Source organism: Carcharodon carcharias, chromosome 5 (assembly GCF_017639515.1).
Source record: "Carcharodon carcharias isolate sCarCar2 chromosome 5, sCarCar2.pri, whole genome shotgun sequence".
NCBI classification, from domain to species: domain Eukaryota; kingdom Metazoa; phylum Chordata; class Chondrichthyes; order Lamniformes; family Lamnidae; genus Carcharodon; species Carcharodon carcharias.
This window is the reverse complement of record NC_054471.1, coordinates 1,163,251-1,187,280: the sequence shown is the minus strand read 5'-3', so window position 1 is coordinate 1,187,280 and position 24,030 is coordinate 1,163,251. Positions and strand designations below refer to the sequence as shown.

The 24,030-nt window shown below is 64.3% G+C and overlaps 1 protein-coding gene across 1 annotated transcript in view; it reads left to right on the top strand.

Annotated features, from left to right (window-relative positions):
* The window catches only part of cmtr1 (cap methyltransferase 1), a 270,971-nt gene that overhangs the window by 149,729 nt on the left and 97,212 nt on the right, over positions 1-24,030 (top strand). Inside the window, exon 18 of the mRNA XM_041188132.1 lies at positions 15,586-15,654. Coding sequence (XP_041044066.1) covers positions 15,586-15,654 — 69 coding nt within the window. The remainder of the gene's footprint in view (positions 1-15,585; positions 15,655-24,030) is intronic.

The window sequence follows — 24,030 nt, the reverse complement described above, 5'->3', positions numbered from 1 at the left end:
CACTCTGGGTGAACACGGGTACGGGGACGGCTGGTCTCAGTGATGGGGTTCACTCTGGGTGAACACGGGGACGGGGACGGCTGGTCTGGGTGATGGGGTTCACTCTGGGTGAACACGGGGACGGGGACGGCTGGTCTCAGTGATGGGGTTCACTCTGGGTGAACACGGGGACGGGGAAGGCTGGTCTGGGTGATGGGGTTCACTCTGGGTGAACACGGGGATGGGGAAGGCTGGTCTGGGTGATGGGGTTCACTCTGGGTGAACACGGGGACGGGGAAGGCTGGTCTGGGTGATGGGGTTCACTCTGGGTGAACACGGCGACGGGGACGGCTGGTCTGGGTGATGGGGTTCACTCTGGGTGAACACGGGGACGGGGAAGGCTGGTCTGGGTGATGGGGTTCACTCTGGGTGAACACGGGGACGGGGACGGCTGGTCTGGGTGATGGGGTTCACTCTGGGTGAACACGGGGACGGGGAAGGCTGGTCTGGGTGATGGGGTTCACTCTGGGTGAACACGGGGACGGGGACGGCTGGTCTCAGTGATGGGGTTCACTCTGGGTGAACACGGGGACGGGGGACGGCTGGTCTGGGTGATGGGGTTCACTCTGGGTGAACACGGGGACGGGGAAGGCTGGTCTCAGTGATGGGGTTCACTCTGGGTGATCAATGGGGACGGGGACGGCTGGTCTGGGTAATGGGGTTCACTCTGGGTGATCTCGGGGACGGCGAAGGCTGGTCTGGGTGATGGGGTTCACTCTGGGTGATCACGGGGACGGGGAAGGCTGGTCTGGGTGATGGGGTTCACTCTGGGTGAACACGGGGACGGGGAAGGCTGGTCTGGGTGATGGGGTTCACTCTGGGTGAACACGGGGACGGGGACGGCTGGTCTGGGTGATGGGGTTCACTCTGGGTGAACACGGGGACGGGGACGGCTGGTCTGGGTGATGGGGTTCACTCTGGGTGATCTGGGGACGGGGACGGCTGGTCTGAGTGATGGGGTTCACTCTGGGTGATCAATGGGGACGGAGAAGGCTGGTCTGGGTGATGGGGTTCACTCTGGGTGAACACGGGGACGGGGAAGGCTGGTCTGGGTGATGGGGTTCACTCTGGGTGATCAGTGGGGATGGGGAAGGCCGGTCTGGGTGATGGGGTTCACTCTGGGTGATCAATGGGGATGGGGAAGGCTGGTCTCGGTGATGGGGTTCACTCTGGGTGAACACGGGGACGGGGAAGGCTGGTCTGGGTGATGGGGTTCACTCTGGGTGATCTCGGGGACGGGGACGGCTGGTCTGGGTGATGGGGTTCACTCTGGGTGATCAGTGGGGATGGGGAAGGCTGGTCTGGGTGATGGGGTTCAATCTGGGTGAACACGGGGACGGGGAAGGCTGGTCTGGGTGATGGGGTTCACTCTGGGTGATCTAGGGGATGGGGACGGCTGGTCTGGGTGATGGGGTTCACTCTGGGTGAACACGGGGACGGGGAAGGCTGGTCTGGGTGATGGGGTTCACTCTGGGTGATCTCGGGGATGGGGACGGCTGGTCTGGGTGATGGGGTTCACTCTGGGAGATCAGTGGGGATGGGGAAGGCTGGTCTGGGTGATGGGGTTCACTCTTGGTGAACACGGGGACGGGGAAGGCTTGTCTGGGTGATGGGGTTCTCTCTGGGTGATCTCGGGGATGGGGACGGCTGGTCTGGGTGATGGGGTTCACTCTGGGTTAACACGGGGACGGGGACGGCTGGTCTGGGTGATGGGGTTCACTCTGGGTGATCTGGGGACGGGGACGGCTGGTCTGGGTGATGGGGTTCACTCTGGGTGATCAATGGGGACGGGGAAGGCTGGTCTGGGTGATGGGGTTCACTCTGGGTGAACACGGGGACGGGGAAGGCTGGTCTGGGTGATGGGGTTCACTCTGGGTGATCAGTGGGGATGGGGAAGGCTGGTCTGGGTGATGGGGTTCACTCTGGGTGATCAATGGTGATGGGGAAGGCTGGTCCCGGTGATGGGGTTCACTCTGGGTGAACACGGGGACGGGGAAGGCTGGTGTGGGTGATGGGGTTCACTCTGGGTGATCTCGGGGACGGGGACGGCTGGTCTGGGTGATGGGGTTCACTCTGGGTGATCAGTGGGGATGGGGAAGGCTGGTCTGGGTGATGGGGTTCACTCTGGGTGATCAATGGGGATGGGGAAGGCTGGTCTCGGTGATGGGGTTCGCTCTGGGTGATCACGGGGACGGGGACGGCTGGTCTGGGTGATGGGTTTCACTCTGGGTGAACACGGGGACGGGGATGGCTGGTCTCGGTGATGGGGTTCACTCTGGGTGATCAGTGGGGATGGGGAAGGCTGGTTTCGGTGATGGGGTTCACTCTGGGTGAACACGGGGACGGGGAAGGCTGGTCTGGGTGATGGGGTTCAATCTGGGTGAACACGGGGACGGGGAAGGCTGGTCTGGGTGATGGGGTTCACTCTGGGTGATCTCGGGGATGGGGACGGCTGGTCTGGGTGATGGGGTTCACTCTGGGTGAACACGGGGACGGGGAAGGCTGGTCTGGGTGATGGGGTTCACTCTGGGTGATCTCGGGGATGGGGACGGCTGGTCTGGGTGATGGGGTTCACTCTGGGTGATCAGTGGGGATGGGGAAGGCTGGTCTGGGTGATTGTGTTCACTCTGGGTGAACACGGGGATGGGGAAGGCTGGTCTGGGTGATGGGGTTCACTCTGGGTGATCTCGGGGATGGGGAAGGCTGGTCTGGGTGATGGGGTTCACTCTGGGTGAACACGGGGACGGGGAAGGCTGGTCTGGGTGATGGGGTTCACTCTGGGTGATCTCGGGGACGGGGACGCCTGGTCTGGGTGATGGCGTTCACTTTGGGTGATTACGGGGATGGGGACGGCTGGTCTGGGTGATGGGGTTCACTCTGGGTGAACACGGGGACGGGGAAGGCTGGTCTGGGTGATGGGGTTCACTCTGGGTGATCTCGGGGATGGGGACGGCTGGTCTGGGTGATGGGGTTCACTCTGGGTGATCAGTGGGGATGGGGAAGGCTGGTCTGGGTGATGGGGTTCACTCTGGGTGAACACGGGGACGGGGACGGCTGGTCTCAGTGGTCGGGTTCACTCTGGGTGAACACGGGGACGGGGAAGGCTGGTCTCGGTGATGGGGTTCACTCTGGGTGAACACGGGGATGGGGAAGGCTGGTCTGGGTGATGGGGTTCACTCTGGGTGAACACGGGGACGGGGAAGGCTGGTCTGGGTGATGGGGTTCACTCTGGGTGAACACGGCGACGGGGACGGCTGGTCTGGGTGATGGGATTCACTCTGGGTGAACAAGGGGACGGGGAAGGTGGTCTGGGTGATGGGGTTCACTCTGGGTGAACACGGGGACGGGGACGGCTGGTCTGGGTGATGGGGTTCACTCTGGGTGAACACGGGGACGGGGAAGGCTGGTCTGGGTAATGGGGTTCACTCTGGATGAACACGGGGACGGGGACGGCTGGTCTCAGTGATGGGGTTCACTCTGGGTGAACACGGGGACGGGGGACGGCTGGTCTGGGTGATGGGGTTCACTCTGGGTGAACACGGGGACGGGGACGGCTGGTCTCAGTGATGGGGTTCACTCTGGGTGATCAATGGGGACGGGGACGGCTGGTCTGGGTGATGGGGTTCACTCTGGGTGATCTCGGGGACGGGGAAGGCTGGTCTGGGTGATGGGGTTCACTCTGGGTGATCACGGGGACGGGGAAGGCTGGTCTGGGTGATGGGGTTCACTCTGGGTGAACACGGGGACAGGGAAGGCTGGTCTGGGTGATGGGGTTCACTCTGGGTGAACACGGGGACGGGGACGGCTGGTCTGGGTGATGGGGTTCACTCTGGGTGAACACGGGGACGGGGACGGCTGGTCTGGGTGATGGGGTTCACTCTGGGTGATCTGGGGACGGGGACGGCTGGTCTGGGTGATGGGGTTCACTCTGGGTGATCAATGGGGACGGTGAAGGCTGGTCTGGGTTATGGGGTTCACTCTGGGTGAACACGGGGACGGGGAAGGCTGGTCTGGGTGATGGGGTTCACTCTGGGTGATCAGTGGGGATGGGGAAGGCTGGTCTGGGTGATGGGGTTCACTCTGGGTGATCAATGGGGATGGGGAAGGCTGGTCTCGGTGATGGGGTTCACTCTGGATGAACACGGGGACGGGGAAGGCTGGTCTGGGTGATGGGGTTCACTCTGGGTGATCTCGGGGATGGGGACGGCTGGTCTGGGTGATGGGGTTCACTCTGGGTGATCAGTGGGGATGGGGAACGCTGGTCTGGGTGATGGGGTTCACTCTGGGTGATCAATGGGGATGGGGAAGGCTGGTCTCGGTGATGGGGTTCACTCTGGGTGATCACGGGGACGGGGACGGCTGGTCTGGGTGATGGGGTTCACTCTGGGTGAACACGGGGACGGGGATGGCTGGTCTCGGTGATGGGGTTCACTCTGGGTGATCAGTGGGGATGGGGAAGGCTGGTCTCGGTGATGGGGTTCACTCTGGTTGAACACGGGGACGGGGAAGGCTGGTCTGGGTTTTGGGGTTCAATCTGGGTGAACACGGGGACGGGGAAGGCTGGTCTGGGTGATGGGGTTCACTCTGGGTGATCTCGGGGATGGGGACGGCTGGTCTGGGTGATGGGGTTCACTCTGGGTGATCAGTGGGGATGGGGAAGGCTGGTCTGGGTGATGGGGTTCACTCTGGGTGAACACGGGGACCGGGAAGGCTGGTCTGGGTGATGGGGTTCAATCTGGGTGAACACGGGGACGGGGAAGGCTGGTCTGGGTGATGGGGTTCACTCTGGGTGATCTCGGGGATGGGGACGGCTGGTCTGGGTGATGGGGTTCACTCTGGGTGAACACGGGGACGGGGACGGCTGGTCTGGGTGATGGGGTTCACTCTGGGTGATCTCGGGGATGGGACGGCTGGTCTGGGTGATGGGGTTCACTCTGGGTGATCAGTGGGGATGGGGAAGGCTGGTCTGGGTGATGGGGTTCACTCTGGGTGAACACGGGGACGGGTGACGGCTGGTCTGGGTGATGGGGTTCACTCTGGGTGAACACGGGGACGGGGACGGCTGGTCTCAGTGATGGGGTTCACTCTGGGTGATCAATGGGGACGGGGACGGCTGGTCTGGGTGATGGGGTTCACTCTGGGTGATCTCGGGGACGGGGAAGACTGGTCTGGGTGATGGGGTTCACTCTGGGTGATCACGGGGACGGGGAAGGCTGGTCTGGGTGATGGGGTTCACTCTGGGTGAACACGGGGACGGGGAAGGCTGGTCTGGGTGATGGGGTTCACTCTGGGTGAACACGGGGATGGGGACGGCTGGTCTGGGTGATGGGGTTCACTCTGGGTGAACACGGGGACGGGGACGGCTGGTCTGGGTGATGGGGTTCACTCTGGGTGATCTGGGGACGGGGACGGCTGGTCTGGGTGATGGGGTTCACTCTGGGTGATCAATGGGGACGGGGAAGGCTGGTCTGGGTGATGGGGTTCACTCTGGGTGAACACGGGGACGGGGAAGGCTGGTCTGGGTGATGGGGTTCACTCTGGGTGATCAGTGGGGATGGGGAAGGCTGGTCTGGGTGATGGGGTTCACGCTGGGTGATCAATGGGGATGGGGAAGGCTGGTCTCGGTGATGGGGTTCACTCTGGGTGAACACGGGGACGGGGAAGGCTGGTCTGGGTAATGGGGTTCACTCTGGGTGATCTCGGGGACGGGGACGGCTGGTCTGGGTGATGGGGTTCACTCTGGGTGATCAGTGGGGATGGGGAAGGCTGGTCTGGGTGATGGGGTTCACTCTGGGTGATCAATGGGGATGGGGAAGGCTGGTCTCGGTGATGGGGTTCACTCTGGGTGATCACGGGGACGGGGACGGCTGGTCTGGGTGATGGGGTTCACTCTGGGTGAACACGGGGACGGGGATGGCTGGTCTCGGTGATGGGGTTCACTCTGGGTGATCAGTGGGGATGGGGAAGGCTGGTCTCGGTGATGGGGTTCACTCTGGGTGAACACGGGGACGGGGAAGGCTGGTCTGGGTGATGGGGTTCAATCTGGGTGAACACGGGGACGGGGAAGGCTGGTCTGGGTGATGGGGTTCACTCTGGGTGATCTCGGGGATGGGGACGGCTGGTCTGGGTGATGGGGTTCACTCTGGGTGAACACGGGGACGGTGAAGGCTGGTCTGGGTGATGGGGTTCACTCTGGGTGATCTCGGGGATGGGGACGGCTGGTCTGGGTGATGGGGTTCACTCTGGGTGATCAGTGGGGATGGGGAAGGCTGGTCTGGGTGATGGGGTTCAGTCTGGGTGAACACGGGGACGGGGAAGGCTGGTCTGGGTGATGGGGTTCAATCTGGGTGAACACGGGGACGGGGAAGGCTGGTCTGGGTGATGGGGTTCACTCTGGTTGATCTCGGGGATGGGGACGGCTGGTCTGGGTGATGGGGTTCACTCTGGGTGAACACGGGGACGGGGAAGGCTGGTCTGGGTGATGGGGTTCACTCTGGGTGATCTCGGGGATGGGGACGGCTGGTCTGGGTGATGGGGTTCACTCTGGGTGATCAGTGGGGATGGGGAAGGCTGGTCTGGGTGATGGGGTTCACTCTGGGTGAACACGGGGACGGGGAAGGCTGGTCTGGGTGATGGGGTTCACTCTGGGTGATCTCGGGGATGGGGACGGCTGGTCTGGGTGATGGGGTTCACTCTGGGTGAACACGGGGAGGGGGACGGCTGGTCTGGGTGATGGGGTTCACTCTGGGTGATCAATGGGGACGGGGAAGGCTGGTCTGGGTGATGGGGTTCACTCTGGGTGAACACGGGGACGGGGAAGGCTGGTCTGGGTGATGGGGTTCACTCTGGGTGATCAGTGGGGATGGGGAAGGCTGGTCTGGGTGATGGGGTTCACTCTGGGTGATCAATGGGGATGGGGAAGGCTGGTCTCGGTGATGGGGTTCACTCTGGGTGAACACGCGGACGGGGAAGGCTGGTCTGGGTGATGGGGTTCACTCTGGGTGATCTCGGGGACGGGGACGGCTGGTCTGGGTGATGGGGTTCACTCTGGGTGATCATTGGGGATGGGGAAGGCTGGTCTGGGTGATGGGATTCACTCTGGGTGATCAATGAGGATGGGGAAGGCTGGTCTCGGTGATGGGGTTCACTCTGGGTGATCACGGGGACGGGGACGGCTGGTCTGGGTGATGGGGTTCACTCTGGGTGAACACGGGGACGGGGATGGCTGGTCTCGGTGATGGGGTTCACTCTGGGTGATCAGTGGGGATGGGGAAGGCTGGTTTCGGTGATGGGGTTCACTCTGGGTGAACACGGGGACGGGGAAGGCTGGTCTGGGTGATGGGGTTCAATCTGGGTGAACACGGGGACGGGGAAGGCTGGTCTGGGTGATGGGGTTCACTCTGGGTGATCTCGGGGATGGGGACGGCTGGTCTGGGTGATGGGGTTCACTCTGGGTGAACACGGGGACGGGGAAGGCTGGTCTGGGTGATGGGGTTCACTCTGGGTGATCTCGGGGATGGGGACGGCTGGTCTGGGTGATGGGGTTCACTCTGGGTGATCAGTGGGGATGGGGAAGGCTGGTCTGGGTGATGGGGTTCACTCTGGGTGAACACGGGGACGGGGAAGGCTGGTCTGGGTGATGGGGTTCACTCTGGGTGATCTCGGGGATGGGGACGGCTGGTCTGGGTGATGGGGTTCACTCTGGGTGATCAGTGGGGATGGGGAAGGCTGGTCTGGGTGATGGGGTTCACTCTGGGTGAACACGGGGATGGGGAAGGCTGGTCTGGGTGATGGGGTTCACTCTGGGTGATCTCGGGGACGGGGACGGCTGGTCTGGGTGATGGGGTTCACTCTGGGTGATTACGGGGATGGGGACGGCTGGTCTGGGTGATGGGGTTCACTCTGGGTGAACACGGGGACGGGGAAGGCTGGTCTGGGTGATGGGGTTCACTCTGGGTGATCTCGGGGATGGGGACGGCTGGTCTGGGTGATGGGGTTCACTCTGGGTGATCAGTGGGGATTGGGAAGGCTGGTCTGGGTGATGGGGTTCACTCTGGGTGAACACGGGGACGGGGACGTCTGGTCTGGGTGATGGGGTTCACTCTGGGTGATCACGGGGATGGGGACGGCTGGTCTGGGTGATGGGGTTCACTCTGGGTGATCACGGGGAGGGGGACGGCTGGTCTGGGTGATGGGGTTCACTCTGGGTGATCAATGGGGACGGGGAAGGCTGGTCTGGGTGATGGGGTTCACTCTGGGTGAACACGGGGACGGGGAAGGCTGGTCTGGGTGATGGGGTTCACTCTGGGTGATCAGTGGGGATGGGGAAGGCTGGTCTGGGTGATGGGGTTCACTCTGGGTGATCAATGGGGATGGGGAAGGCTGGTCTCGGTGATGGGGTTCACTCTGGGTGAACACGGGGACGGGGAAGGCTGGTCTGGGTGATGGGGTTCACTCTGGGTGATCTCGGGGACGGGGACGGCTGGTCTGGGTGATGGGGTTCACTCTGGGTGATCAGTGGGGATGGGGAAGGCTGGTCTGGGTGATGGGATTCACTCTGGGTGATCAATGAGGATGGGGAAGGCTGGTCTCGGTGATGGGGTTCACTCTGGGTGATCACGGGGACGGGGACGGCTGGTCTGGGTGATGGGGTTCACTCTGGGTGAACACGGGGACGGGGATGGCTGGTCTCGGTGATGGGGTTCACTCTGGGTGATCAGTGGGGATGGGGAAGGCTGGTTTCGGTGATGGGGTTCACTCTGGGTGAACACGGGGACGGGGAAGGCTGGTCTGGGTGATGGGGTTCAATCTGGGTGAACACGGGGACGGGGAAGGCTGGTCTGGGTGATGGGGTTCACTCTGGGTGATCTCGGGGATGGGGACGGCTGGTCTGGGTGATGGGGTTCACTCTGGGTGATCTCGGGGATGGGGAAGGCTGGTCTGGGTGATGGGGTTCACTCTGGGTGATCTCGGGGATGGGGACGGCTGGTCTGGGTGATGGGGTTCACTCTGGGTGATCAGTGGGGATGGGGAAGGCTGGTCTGGGTGATGGGGTTCACTCTGGGTGAACACGGGGACGGGGAAGGCTGGTCTGGGTGATGGGGTTCACTCTGGGTGATCTCGGGGATGGGGACGGCTGGTCTGGGTGATGGGGTTCACTCTGGGTGATCAGTGGGGATGGGGAAGGCTGGTCTGGGTGATGGGGGTTCACTCTGGGTGAACACGGGGACGGGGAAGGCTGGTCTGGGTGATGGGGTTCACTCTGGGTGATCTCGGGGACGGGGACGGCTGGTCTGGGTGATGGGGTTCACTCTGGGTGATTACGGGGATGGGGACGGCTGGTCTGGGTGATGGGGTTCACTCTGGGTGAACACGGGGACGGGGAAGGCTGGTCTGGGTGATGGGGTTCACTCTGGGTGATCTCGGGGATGGGGACGGCTGGTCTGGGTGATGGGGTTCACTCTGGGTGATCAGTGGGGATTGGGAAGGCTGGTCTGGGTGATGGGGTTCACTCTGGGTGAACACGGGGACGGGGACGGCTGGTCTGGGTGATGGGGTTCACTCTGGGTGATCACGGGGATGGGGACGGCAGGTCTGGGTGATGGGGTTCACTCTGGGTGATCACGGGGATGGGGACGGCTGGTCTGGGTGATGGGGTTCACTCTGGGTGATCAATGGGGATGGGGAAGGCTGGTGTGGGTGATGGTGTTTACTCTGGGTGATCACGGGGACGGGGAAGGCTGGTCTGGGTGATGGGGTTCACACTGGGTGATCTCGGGGACGGGGAAGGCTGGTCTGGGTGATGGGGTTCACTCTGGGTGATCAATGGGGATGGGGAAGGCTGGTCTGGGTGATGGGGTTCACTCTGGGTGATCACGGGGACGGGGACGGCTGGTCTGGGTGATGGGGTTCACTCTGGGTGATCAATGGGGATGGGGAAGGCTGGTCTGGGTGATGGGGTTCACTCTGGGTGATCAATGGGGACGGGGAAGGCTGGTCTGGGTGATGGGGTTCACTCTGGGTGAACACGGGGATGGGGAAGGCTGGTCTCAGTGATGGGGTTCACTCTGGGTGATCACGGGGACGGGGAAGGCTGGTCTGGGTGATGGGGTTCACTCTGGGTGATCAGTGGGGATGGGGAAGGCTGGTCTGGGTGATGGGGTTCACTCTGGGTGATCAATGGGGATGGGGAAGGCTGGTCTCGGTGATGGGGTTCACTCTGGGTGATCACGGGGACGGGGACGGCTGGTCTGGGTGATGGGGTTCACTCTGGGTGAACACGGGGACGGGAATGGCTGGTCTCGGTGATGGGGTTCACTCTGGGTGATCAGTGGGGATGGGGACGGCTGGTTTCGGTGATGGGGTTCACTCTGGGTGAACACGGGGACGTGGAAGGCTGGTCTGGGTGATGGGGTTCAATCTCTTTGAACACGGGGAGGGGGAAGGCTGGTCTGGGTGATGGGGTTCACTCTGGGTGATCTCGGGGATGTGGACGGCTGGTCTGGGTGATGGGGTTCACTCTGGGTGAACACGGGGACGGGGAAGGCTGGTCTGGGTGATGGGGTTCACTCTGGGTGATCTCGGGGATGGGGACGGCTGGTCTGGGTGATGGGGTTCACTCTGGGTGATCAGTGGGGATGGGGAAGGCTGGTCTGGGTGATGGGGTTCACTCTGGGTGAACACGGGGATGGGGAAGGCTGGTCTGGGTGATGGGGTTCACTCTGGGTGATCTTGGGGATGGGGACGGCTGGTCTGGGTGATGGGGTTCACTCTGGGTGATCAGTGGGGATGGGGAAGGCTGGTCTGGGTGATGGGGTTCACTCTGGGTGAACACGGGGACGGGGAAGGCTGGTCTGGGTGATGGGGTTCACTCTGGGTGATCTCGGGGACGTGGACGGCTGGTCTGGGTGATGGGGTTCACTCTGGGTGATTACGGGGATGGGGACGGCTGGTCTGGGTGATGGGGTTCACTCTGGGTGAACACGGGGACGGGGAAGGCTTGTCTGGGTGATGGGGTTCACTCTGGGTGATCTCGGGGATGGGGACGGCTGGTCTGGGTGATGGGGTTCACTCTGGGTGATCAGTGGGGATGGGGAAGGCTGGTCTGGGTGATGGGGTTCACTCTGGGTGAACACGGGGACGGGGACGGCTGGTCTGGGTGATGGGGTTCACTCTGGGTGATCACGGGGATGGGGACGGCTGGTCTGGGTGATGGGGTTCACTCTGGGTGATCACGGGGACAGGGACGGCTGGTCTGGGTGATGGGGTTCACTCTGGGTGAACACGGGGATGGGGACGGCTGGTCTGGGTGATGGGGTTCACTCTGGGTGATCACGGGGACGGGGACGGCTGGTCTGGGTGATGGGGTTCACTCTGGGTGATCACGGGGACGGGGACGGCTGGTCTGGGTGATGGGGTTCACTCTGGGTGATCACGGGGACGGGGACGGCTCGTCTGGGTGATGGGGTTCACTCTGGGTGAACACGGGGATGGGGACGGCTGGTCTGGGTGATGGGGTTCACTCTGGGTGATCACGGGGACGGGGACGGCTGGTCTGGGTGATGGGGTTCACTCTGGGTGATCAGTGGGGATGGGGACGGCTGGTCTGGGTGATGGGGTTCACTCTGGGTGATCACGGGGATGGGGACGGCTGGTCTGGGTGATGGGGTTCACTCTGGGTGATCACGGGGATGGGGACGGCTGGTCTGGGTGATGGGGTTCACTCTGGGTGAACACGGGGATGGGGACGGCTGGTCTGGGTGATGGGGTTCACTCTGGGTGATCAGTGGGGATGGGGACGGCTGGTCTGGGTGATGGGGTTCACTCTGGGTGAAGACGGCGATGGGGAAGGCTGGTCTGGGTGATGGGGTTCACTGTGGGTGATCACGGGGACGGGGAAGGCTGGTCTGGGTGATGGGGTTCACTCTGGGTGATCTCGGGGACGGGGACGTCTGGTCTTTGTGATGGGGTTCACTCTGGGTGATCTCGGGGACGGGGAAGGCTGGTCTGGGTGATGGGGTTCACTCTGGGTGATCAATGGGGATGGGGAAGGCTGGTCTGGGTGATGGGGTTCACTCTGGGTGAACACGGGGATGGGGACGGCTGGTCTGTGTGATGGGGTTCACTCTGGGTGAACACGGGGATGGGGACGGCTGGTCTGGGTGATGGGGTTCACTCTGGGTGATCACGGGGACGGGGAAGGCTGGTCTCGGTGATGGGGTTCACTTTGGGTGATCAATGGGGATGGGGACGGCTGGTCTGGGTGATGGGGTTCACTCTGGGTGATCTCGGGGACGGGGAAGGCTTGTCTGGGTGATGGGGTTCACTCTGGGTGAACACGGGGACGGGGAAGGCTGGTCTCGGTGATGGGGTTCACTCTGGGTGATCACGGGGACGGGGACGGCTGGTCTGGGTGATGGGGTTCACTCTGGGTGATCTCGGGGACGGGGAAGGCTGGTCTGGGTGATGGGGTTCACTCTGGGTGATCAATGGGGACGGGGAAGGCTGGTCTGGGTGATGGGGTTCACTCTGTGTGAACACGGGGACGGGGAAGGCTGGTCTCGGTGATGGGGTTCACTCTGGGTGAACACGGGGACGGGGAAGGCTGGTCTCGGTGATGGGGTTCACTCTGGGTGATCACGGGGACGGGGAAGGCTGGTCTGGGTGATGGGGTTCACTCTGGGTGATCACGGGGACGGGGACGGCTGGTCTGGGTGATGGGGTTCACTCTGGGTGATCTCGGGGATGGGGACGGCTGGTCTGGGTGATGGGGTTCACTCTGGGTGATCAATGGGGATGGGGAAGGCTGGTCTGGGTGATGGGGTTCACTCTGGGTGATCAGTGGGGACGGGGAAGGCTGGTCTGGGTGATGGGGTTCACTCTGGGTGATCAGTGGGGACGGGGAAGGCTGGTCTGGGTGATGGGGTTCACTCTGGGTGATCACGGGGACGGGGAAGGCTGGTCTGGGTGATGGGGTTCACTCTGGGTGAACACGGGGACGGGGAAGGCTGGTCTGGGTGATGGGGTTCACTCTGGGTGAACACGGGGACGGGGACGGCTGGTCTGCGTGATGGGGTTCACTCTGGGTGATCTCGGGGATGGGGACGGCTGGTCTGGGTGATGGGGTTCACTCTGGGTGAACACGGGGACGGGGACGGCTGGTCTGGGTGATGGGGTTCACTCTGGGTGAACACGGGGACGGGGACGGCTGGTCTGGGTGATGGGGTTCACTCTGGGTGATCACGGGGACGGGGACGGCTGGTCTGGGTGATGGGGTTCACTCTGGGTGAACACGGGGACGGGGACGGCTGGTCTGGGTGATGGGTTCACTCTGGGTGATCTCGGGGATGGGGACGGCTGGTCTGGGTGATGGGGTTCACTCTGGGTGAACACGGGGACGGGGACGGCTGGTCTGGGTGATGGGGTTCACTCTGGGTGATCTCGGGGATGGGGACGGCTGGTCTGGGTGATGGGGTTCACTCTGGGTGAACACGGGGACGGGGACGGCTGGTCTGGGTGATGGGGTTCACTCTGGGTGAACACGGGGACGGGGACGGCTGGTCTGGGTGATGGGGTTCACTCTGGGTGAACACGGGGACGGGGACGGCTGGTCTGGGTGATGGGGTTCACTCTGGGTGAACACGGGGACGGGGACGGCTGGTCTGGGTGATGGGGTTCACTCTGGGTGAACACGGGGACGGGGACGGCTGGTCTGGGTGATGGGGTTCACTCTGGGTGAACACGGGGACGGGGAAGGTGGTCTGGGTGATGGGGTTCACTCTGGGTGAACACGGGGACGGGGAAGGCTGGTCTGGGTGATGGGGTTCACTCTGGGTGAACACGGGGACGGGGAAGGCTGGTCTGGGTGATGGGGTTCACTCTGGGTGATCACGGGGACGGGGACGGCTGGTCTGGGTGATGGGGTTCACTCTAGGTGAACACGGGGACGGGGACGGCTGGTCTGGGTGATGGGGTTCACTCTGGGTGAACACGGGGACGGGGACGGCTGGTCTGGGTGATGGGGTTCACTCTGGGTGAACACGGGGACGGGGACGGCTGGTCTGGGTGATGGGGTTCACTCTGGGTGAACACGGGGACGGGGACGGCTGGTCTGGGTGATGGGGTTCACTCTGGGTGAACACGGGGACGGGGAAGGTGGTCTGGATGATGGGGTTCACTCTGGGTGAACACGGGGACGGGGAAGGCTGGTCTGGGTGATGGGGTTCACTCTGGGTGAACACGGGGACGGGGAAGGCTGGTCTGGGTGATGGGGTTCACTCTGGGTGAACACGGGGACGGGGACGGCTGGTCTGGGTGATGGGGTTCACTCTGGGTGAACACGGGGACGGGGACGGCTGGTCTGGGTGATGGGGTTCACTCTGGGTGAACACGGGGACGGGGACGGCTGGTCTGGGTGATGGGGTTCACTCTGGGTGAACACGGGGACGGGGACGGCTGGTCTGGGTGATGGGGTTCACTCTGGGTGATCACGGGGACGGCGAAGGCTGGTCTGGGTGATGGGGTTCACTCTGGGTGATCACGGGGACGGGGAAGGCTGGTCTCGGTGATGGGGTTCACTCTGGGTGATCAATGGGGATGGGGAAGGCTGGTCTGGGTGATGGGGTTCACTCTGGGTGATCTCGGGGATGGGGACGGCTGGTCTGGGTGATGGGGTTCACTCTGGGTGATCTCGGGGATGGGGACGGCTGGTCTGGGTGATGGGGTTCACTCTGGGTGATCTCGGGGATGGGGACGGCTGGTCTGGGTGTTGGGGTTCACTCTGGGTGATCTCGGGGATGGGGACGGCTGGTCTGGGTGATGGGGTTCACTCTGGGTGATCAATGGGGATGGGGACGGCTGGTCTGGGTGATGGGGTTCACTCTGGGTGAACACGGGGACGGGGAAGGCTGGTCTGGGTGATGGGGTTCACTCTGGGTGATCAATGGGGATGGGGACGGCTGGTCTGGGTGATGGGGTTCACTCTGGGTGATCAATGGGGATGGGGACGGCTGGTCTGGGTGATGGGGTTCACTCTGGGTGATCAATGGGGATGGGGACGGCTGGTCTGGGTGATGGGGTTCACTCTGGGTGATCTCGGGGATGGGGACGGCTGGTCTGGGTGATGGGGTTCACTCTGGGTGATCTCGGGGACGGGGAAGGCTGGTCTCGGTGATGGGGTTCACTCTGGGTGATCAATGGGGATGGGGAAGGCTGGTCTCGGTGATGGGGTTCACTCTGGGTGATCAGTGGGGATGGGGAAGGCTGGTCTCGGTGATGGGGTTCACTCTGGGTGATCAATGGGGATGGGGAAGGCTGGTCTCGGTGATGGGGTTCACTCTGGGTGATCACGGGGACGGGGAAGGCTGGTCTGGGTGATGGGGTTCACTCTGGGTGATCAGTGGGGATGGGGAAGGCTGGTCTGGGTGATGGGGTTCACTCTGGGTGATCTCGGGGATGGGGAAGGCTGGTCTGGGTGATGGGGTTCACTCTGGGTGATCTCGGGGATGGGGACGGCTGGTCTCTGACTCGGCTGCTTCTCTCTTTCAGGATCCAGATGGCGGAGAAATTTGTCAAAGCCGTTTCGAAGCGAAGCCGCTCGGACATGAACCCAATTCGGTGAGTGTCTGAGGGATAGAGTTCATCACCCGGAACCAACACTCCCCCTCCGCCTGCCCCTCCCCCTCCGCCTGCCCCTCCCCCTCCGCCTGCCCCTCCCCCTCCGCCTGCCCCTCCCCCTCCGCCTGCCCCTCCCCCTCCGCCTGCCCCTCCCCCTCCCCCCGCCCCTCCCCCTCCGCCTGCCCCTCCCCCTCAACCTGCCCCTCCCCCTCCGCCTGCCCCTCCCCCTCCGCCTGCCCCTCCCCCTCCGCCTGCCCCTCCCCCTCCGCCTGCCCCTCCCCCTCCGCCTGCCCCTCCCCCTCCGCCTGCCCCTCCCCCTCCGCCTGCCCCTCCCCCTCCGCCTGCCCCTCCCCCTCCGCCTGCCCCTCCCCCTCCGCCTGCCCCTCCCCCTCACCTGCCCCTCCCCCTCCGCCTGCCCCTCCCCCTCCGCCTGCCCCTCCCCCTCCGCCTGCCCCTCCCCCTCCGCCTGCCCCTCCCCCTCCGCCTGCCCTCCCCTCACCCCCTCCTCACCTGCCCCTCCCCCTCCGCCTGCCCCTCCCCCTCCACCTGCCCCTCCCCCTCCGCCTGCCCCTCCCCCTCCGCCTGCCCCTCCCCCTCCGCCTGCCCCTCCCCCTCCGCCTGCCCCTCCCCCTCCGCCTGCCCCTCCCCCTCCGCCTGCCCCTCCCCCTCCGCCTGCCCCTCCCCCTCAACCTGCCCCTCCCCCTCCGCCTGCCCCTCCCCCTCCGCCTGCCCCTCCCCCTCCACCTGCCCCTCCCCCTCAACCTGCCCCTCCCCTCACCTGCCCTCCCCCTCCGCCTGCCCCTCCCCCTCCGCCTGCCCCTCCCCCTCCGCCTGCCCCTCCCCCTCCGCCTGCCCCTCCCCCTCACGCCTGCCCCTCCCCCTCCGCCTGCCCCTCCCCCTCCGCCTGCCCCTCCCCCTCCGCCTGCCCCTCCCCCTCCGCCTGCCCCTCCCCCTCCGCCTGCCCCTCCCCCTCCGCCTGCCCCTCCCCCTCCCCCTGCCCCTCCCCCTCCGCCCGCCCCTCCCCCTCCCCCCGCCCCTCTCCCCTCCCCCCGCCCCTCCCCCTCCCCCCGCCCCTCCCCCTCCCCCTGCCCCTCCCCCTCCCCCTGCCCCTCCCCCTGCCCCTCCCCCCTCCCCCTTGCCCCTCCCCCTCCACCTGCCCCTCCCCCTCCGCCTGCCCTCCCCTCCCCCTCCGCGTACCCCACCCCCTCCGCGTACCCCACCCCCTCCTCATGCCCCTCCCCCTCCACCTACCCCTCATTCTGCCCCGCACCCCTCTGCCTGCCTCTCTCTATCCACCCCGCGCCCTCTCTCTCTATCCATCCCGCGCCCTCTCTCTCTATCCACCCCGCGCCCTCTCTCTCTATCCACCCCGCGCCCTCTCTCTCTATCCATCCCGCGCCCTCTCTCTCTATCCAACCCGCCGCCCTCTCTCTCTATCCACCCCGCGCCCTCTCTCTCTATCCACCCCCGCGCCCTCTCTCTCTATCCACCCCGCGCCCTCTCTCTTATACACCCCGCGCCCTCTCTGCTCTCTATCCACCCCGCGCCCTCTCTCTCTATCCACCCCGCGCCCTCTCTCTCTATCCACCCCGCTCCCTCTCTCTCTCTACCCACCCCGCGCCCTCTCTCTCTATCCACCCCGCGCCCTCTCTCTCTATCCACCCGCGCCCTCTCTCTCTATCCACCCCTTCGCCCCACTCTCTTATCCACCCCCGCGCCCTCTCTCTCTATCCACCCTTCGCCCTCTCTCTCTATCCACCCCGCGCCCCTCTCTCTCTATCCACCCGCGCCCTCTCTCTCTATCCCACCCCGCGCCCTCTCTCTCTATCCTCCCCGCGCCCTCTCTCTCTATCCACCCGCACTCCCTCTCTCTCTATCCACCCCGCGCCCTCTCTCTCTATCCACCCCGCGCCCCTCTGTCTCTATCCACCCCGCGCCCTCTCTCTCTATCCCTCCCTCGCGCCCTCTCTCTCTATCCACCCCGCGCCCTCTCTCTCTATCCACCCCGCGCCCTCTGTCTCTATCCACCCCGCGCCCTCTGTCTCTATCCACCCCGCGCCCTCTCTCTCTCTATCCACCCCGCGCCCTCTCTCTCTATCCACCCCGCGCCCTCTCTCTCTATCCACCCCGCACTCTCTCTCTCTCTATCCACCCCCCGCCCTCTCTCTCTATCCACCCCGCGCCCTCTCTCTCTATCCACCCCGCGCCCTCTCTCTCTATCCACCCCGCGCCCTCTCTCTCTATCCACCCCGCGCCCTCTCTCTCTATCCACCCCGCGCCCTCTCTCTCTATCCACCCCGCGCCCTCTCTCTCTATCCACCCCGCGCCCTCTCTCTCTATCCACCCCGCGCCCTCTCTCTCTATCCACCCCGCGCCCTCTCTCTCTATCCACCCCGCGCCCTCTCTCTCTATCCACCCCGCGCCCTCTCTCTCTATCCACCCCGCGCCCTCTCTCTCTATCCACCCCGCGCCCTCTCTCTCTATCCACCCCGCGCCCTCTCTCTCTATCCACCCCGCGCCCTCTCTCTCTATCCACCCCGCGCCCTCTCTCTCTATCCACCCCGCGCCCTCTCTCTCTATCCACCCCGCGCCCTCTCTCTCTATCCACCCCGCGCCCTCTCTCTCTATCCACCCCGCGCCCTCTCTCTCTATCCACCCCGCGCCCTCTCTCTCTATCCACCCCGCGCCCTCTCTCTCTATCCACCCCGCGCCCTCTCTCTCTATCCACCCCGCGCCCTCTCTCTCTATCCACCCCGCGCCCTCTCTCTCTATCCACCCCGCGCCCTCTCTCTCTATCCACCCCGCGCCCTCTCTCTCTATCCACCCCGCGCCCTCTCTCTCTATCCACCCCGCGCCCTCTCTCTCTATCCACCCCGCGCCCTCTCTCTCTATCCACCCCGCGCCCTCTCTCTCTATCCACCCCGCGCCCTCTCTCTCTATCCACCCCGCGCCCTCTCTCTCTATCCACCCCGCGCCCTCTCTCTCTATCCACCCCGCGCCCTCTCTCTCTATCCACCCCGCGCCCTCTCTCTCTATCCACCCCGCACTCCCTCTCTCTCTATCCACCCCGCGCCCTCTCTCTCTATCCACCCCGCGCCCTCTGTCTCTATCCACCCCGCGCCCTCTGTCTCTATCCACCCCGCGCCCTCTCTCTCTATCCACCCCGCGCCCTCTCTCTCTATCCACCCCGCGCCCTCTCTCTCTATCCACCCCGCGCCCTCTCTCTCTATCCACCCCGCGCCCTCTCTCTCTATCCACCCCGCGCCCTCTCTCTCTATCCACCCCGCGCCCTCTCTCTCTATCCACCCCGCGCCCTCTCTCTCTATCCACCCCGCGCCCTCTCTCTCTATCCACCCCGCGCCCTCTCTCTCTATCCACCCCGCGCCCTCTCTCTCTATCCACCCCGCGCCCTCTCTCTCTATCCACCCCGCGCCCTCTCTCTCTATCCACCCCGCGCCCTCTCTCTCTATCCACCCCGCGCCCTCTCTCTCTCTATCCACCCCCCGCCCCTCTCTCTCTATCCACCCCGCGCCCTCTCTCTCTATCCACCCCGCGCCCTCTCTCTATCCACCCCGCACTCCCTCTCTCTCTATCCACCCCGCACTCCCTCTCTCTCTATCCATCCCGCGCTCTCTCTCTCTATCCATCCCGCGCTCTCTCTCTCTATCCACCCCGCGCCCTCTCTCTCTATCCACCCACGCGCCCTCTCTCTCTATCCACCCCGACCCTTCTCTCTCTATCCATCCCGCGCCCTCTCTCTCTATCCACCCCGCACTCTCTCTCTCTCTATCCACCCCGCACTCCCTCTCTCTCTATCCACCCCGCACTCCCTCTCTCTCTATCCACCCCGCACTCCCTCTCTCTCTCTATCAATCCCGCACTCCCTCTCTCTCTATCCACCCCGCACTCCCTCTCTCTCTCTATCCACCCCGCGCCCTCTCTCTCTATCCACCCCGCACTCCCTCTCTCTCTCTATCCATCCTGCGCCCTCTCTCTCTATCCACCCCGCGCCCTCTCTCTCCATCCACCCCGCACTCCCTCTCTCTCTATCCACCCCGCACTCCCTCTCTCTCTCTATCCACCCCGCGCCCTCTCTCTCTATCCATCCCGCGCCCTCTCTCTCTATCCACCCCGCGCTCTCTCCCTCTATCCACCCCGCACTCCCTCTCTCTCTCTATCCACCCCGCGCCCTCTCTCTCTATCCACCCCGCGCCCTCTCTCTCTCTATCCATCCCGCGCCCTCTCTCTCTATCCACCCCACGCCCTCTATCTCTCTCTATCTACCCCGTGCCCTCTCTCTCTATCCACCCCGCGCTCTCTCTCTCTCTATCCACCCCGCGCCCTCTCTCTCTATCCACCCCGCGCCCTCTCTCTATCCATCCCGCACCCTCTCTCTCTATCCAGCCCGCGCTCTCTCTCTCTCTATCCACCCCGCGCCCTCTCTCTCTATCCACCCCGCGCCCTCTCTCTCTCTCTCTATCTACCCCGCGCCCTCTCTCTCTATCCACCCCGCGCCCTCTCTCTCTATCCACCCCGCGCCCTCTCTCTCTATCCACCCCGCGCCCTCTCTCTCTATCCACCCCGCGCCCTCTCTCTCTATCCACCCCGCGCCCTCTCTCTCTATCCACCCCGCGCCCTCTCTCTCTATCCACCCCGCGCCCTCTCTCTCTCTCTCTATCCACCCCGCGCCCTCTCTCTCTCTATCCACCCCGCGACCTCTCTCTCTATCCACCCCGCGCCCTCTCTCTCTATCCACCCCGCGCCCTCTCTCTCTCTATCCACCCCGCGCCCTCTCTCTCTCTCTATCCACCCCGCGCCCTCTCTCTCTCTATCCACCCCGCGCCCTCTCTCTCTATCCACCCCGCGCCCTCTCTCTCTATCCACCCCGCACTCCCTCTCTCTCTATCCACCCCGCACTCCCTCTCTCTCTATCCATCCCGCGCTCTCTCTCTCTATCCACCCCGCGCCCTCTCTCTCTATCCACCCACGCGCCCTCTCTCTCTATCCACCCCGACCCTTCTCTCTCTATCCATCCCGCGCCCTCTCTCTCTATCCACCCCGCGCTCTCTCCCTCTATCCACCCCGCACTCCCTCTCTCTCTCTATCCACCCCGCGCCCTCTCTCTCTATCCACCCCGCGCCCTCTCTCTCTCTATCCATCCCGCGCCCTCTCTCTCTATCCACCCCACGCCCTCTATCTCTCTCTATCTACCCCGTGCCCTCTCTCTCTATCCACCCCGCGCTCTCTCTCTCTCTATCCACCCCGCGCCCTCTCTCTCTATCCACCCCGCGCCCTCTCTCTATCCATCCCGCACCCTCTCTCTCTATCCAGCCCGCGCTCTCTCTCTCTCTATCCACCCCGCGCCCTCTCTCTCTATCCACCCCGCGCCCTCTCTCTCTATCCACCCCGCGCCCTCTCTCTCTCTCTCTATCTACCCCGCGCCCTCTCTCTCTATCCACCCCGCGCCCTCTCTCTCTATCCACCCCGCGCCCTCTCTCTCTATCCACCCCGCGCCCTCTCTCTCTATCCACCCCGCGCCCTCTCTCTCTATCCACCCCGCGGCCTCTCTCTCTATCCACCCCGCGCCCTCTCTCTCTATCCACCCCGCGCCCTCTCTCTCTCTCTCTATCCACCCCGCGCCCTCTCTCTCTCTATCCACCCCGCGACCTCTCTCTCTATCCACCCCGCGCCCTCTCTCTCTATCCACCCCGCGCCCTCTCTCTCTCTATCCACCCCGCGCCCTCTCTCTCTCTCTATCCACCCCGCGCCCTCTCTCTCTCTATCCACCCCGCGCCCTCTCTCTCTATCCACCCCGCGCCCTCTCTCTCTATCCACCCCGCACTCCCTCTCTCTCTATCCACCCCGCACTCCCTCTCTCTCTATCCATCCCGCGCTCTCTCTCTCTATCCACCCCGCGCCCTCTCTCTCTATCCACCCACGCGCCCTCTCTCTCTATCCACCCCGACCCTTCTCTCTCTATCCATCCCGCGCCCTCTCTCTCTATCCACCCCGCACTCCCTCTCTCTCTATCCACCCCGCACTCCCTCTCTCTCTATCCACCCCGCACTCCCTCTCTCTCTCTATCAATCCCGCACTCCCTCTCTCTCTATCCACCCCACACTCCCTCTCTCTCTCTATCCACCCCGCGCCCTCTCTCTCTATCCACCCCGCACTCCCTCTCTCTCTCTATCCATCCTGCGCCCTCTCTCTCCATCCACCCCGCGCCCTCTCTCTCCATCCACCCCGCACTCCCTCTCTCTCTATCCACCCCGCACTCCCTCTCTCTCTCTATCCACCCCGCGCCCTCTCTCTCTATCCACCCCGCGCCCTCTCTCTCTATCCACCCCGACCCGTCTCTCTCTATCCATCCCGCGCCCTCTCTCTCTATCCACCCCGCACTCCCTCTCTCTCTATCCACCCCGCACTCCCTCTCTCTCTATCCACCCCGCACTCCCTCTCTCTCTCTATCCATCCCGCACTCCCTCTCTCTCTATCCACCCCGCACTCCCTCTCTCTATCCATCCCGCACTCCCTCTCTCTCTATCCACCCCGCACTCCCTATCTCTCTCTATCCACCCCGCGTCCTCTCTCTCTATCCACCCCGCACTCCTCTCTCTCTCTATCCATCCCGCGCCCTCTCTCTCTATCCACCCCGCACTCCCTCTCTCTCTATCCATCCCGCACTCCCTCTCTCTCTCTATCCACCCCACGCCCTCTCTCTCTATCCACCCCGCGCCCTCTCTCTCTATCCACCCCGCACTCCCTCTCTCTCTATCCCCCCCGCGCCCTCTCTCTCTATCCACCCCGCGCCCTCTCTCTCTATCCACCCCGCGCCCTCTCTCTCTATCCACCCCGCGCCCTCTCTCTCTATCCACCCCGCGCCCTCTCTCTCTATCCACCCCGCGCCCTCTCTCTCTATCCACCCCGCGCCCTCTCTCTCTATCCACCCCGCGCCCTCTCTCCCTATCCACCCCGCACTCCCTCTCTCTCTCTATCCACCCCGCGCCCTCTCTCTCTCTATCCATCCTGCGCCCTCTCTCTCTATCCACCCCGCACTCCCTCTCTCCCTCTATCCACCCCGCGCCCTCTCTCCCTATCCACCCCGGGCTCTCTCTCTCTCTATCCACCCCGCGCCCTCTATCTCTCTCTATCTACCCCGCGCCCTCTCTCTGTGTCCACCCCGCGCCCTCTCTCTATCCATCCCGCGCCCTCTCTCTCTATCCACCCCGCGCCCTCTCTCTCTATCCACCCCGCGCCCTCTCTCTCTATCCACCCCGCGCGCTCTCTCTCTATCCACCCCGCGCCCTCTCTCTCTATCCACCCTGCGCCCTCTCTCTCTCTTTCCCCACCCAGCGCCCTCTCTCTCTATATCCACCCCGCGCCCTCTCTCTCTCTCTATCCACCCCGCGCCCCCTCTCTCTATCCACCCCGCGCCCTTTCTCTCTATCCGCCCCGCGCTCCCTCTCTCTCTATCCACCCCGCGCTCCCTCTCTCTCTATCCACCCCGCGCCCCCTCTCTCTCTATCCACCCCGCGCCCTCTCTCTCTAACCACCCCGCACTCCCTCTCTCTCTATCCACCCCGCGCTCCCTCTCTCTCTATCCACCCCGCGCCCCCTCTCTCTCTATCCACCCCGACTCTCTCTCTCTCTATCCACCCCGACTCCCTCTCTCTCTATCCACCCCGCGCCCTCTCTCTCTCTCCACCCCGCGCCCTCTCTCTCTCTCTATCCACCCCGCCCCCTCTCTCTCTACCCCCCCCCGCGCTCTCTCTCTCTGCCCACCTCGCACCCTCTCTCTCTCTACCCACCCTGCGCCCTCTCTCTCTCTATCCACCCCTTACCCCCTCTCTCTCTCTATCCACCCCTTGCCCCCTCTCTCTCTCTATCCACCCCGCGCCCTCTCGCTCTCTATCCACCCCGCGCCCCCTCTCTCTCTATCCACTCCGCGCCCTCTGTCTCTATCCACCCCGCGCCCTCTGTCTCTATCCACCCCGTGCCCTCTGTCTCTATCCACCCCGCGCCCTCTGTCTCTATCCACCCCTCACCCTCTGTCTCTATCCACCCCGCGCCCTCTGTCTCTATCCTCCCCGCGCCCTCTCTCTCTATCCACCCCGCGCCCTCTCTCTCTATCCACCCCGCGCCCTCTCTCTCTCTATCCACCCCGCCCCCTCTCTCTCTACCCACCCCGTGCCCTCTCTCTTTATCCACCCCGTGCCCTCTCTCTTTATCCACCCCGTGCCCTCTCTCTTTATCCACCCCGTGCCCTCTCTCTTTATCCACCCCGTGCCCTCTCTCTTTATCCACCCCGTGCCCTCTCTCTTTATCCACCCCGTGCCCTCTCTCTTTATCCACCCCGTGCCCTCTCTCTTTATCCAC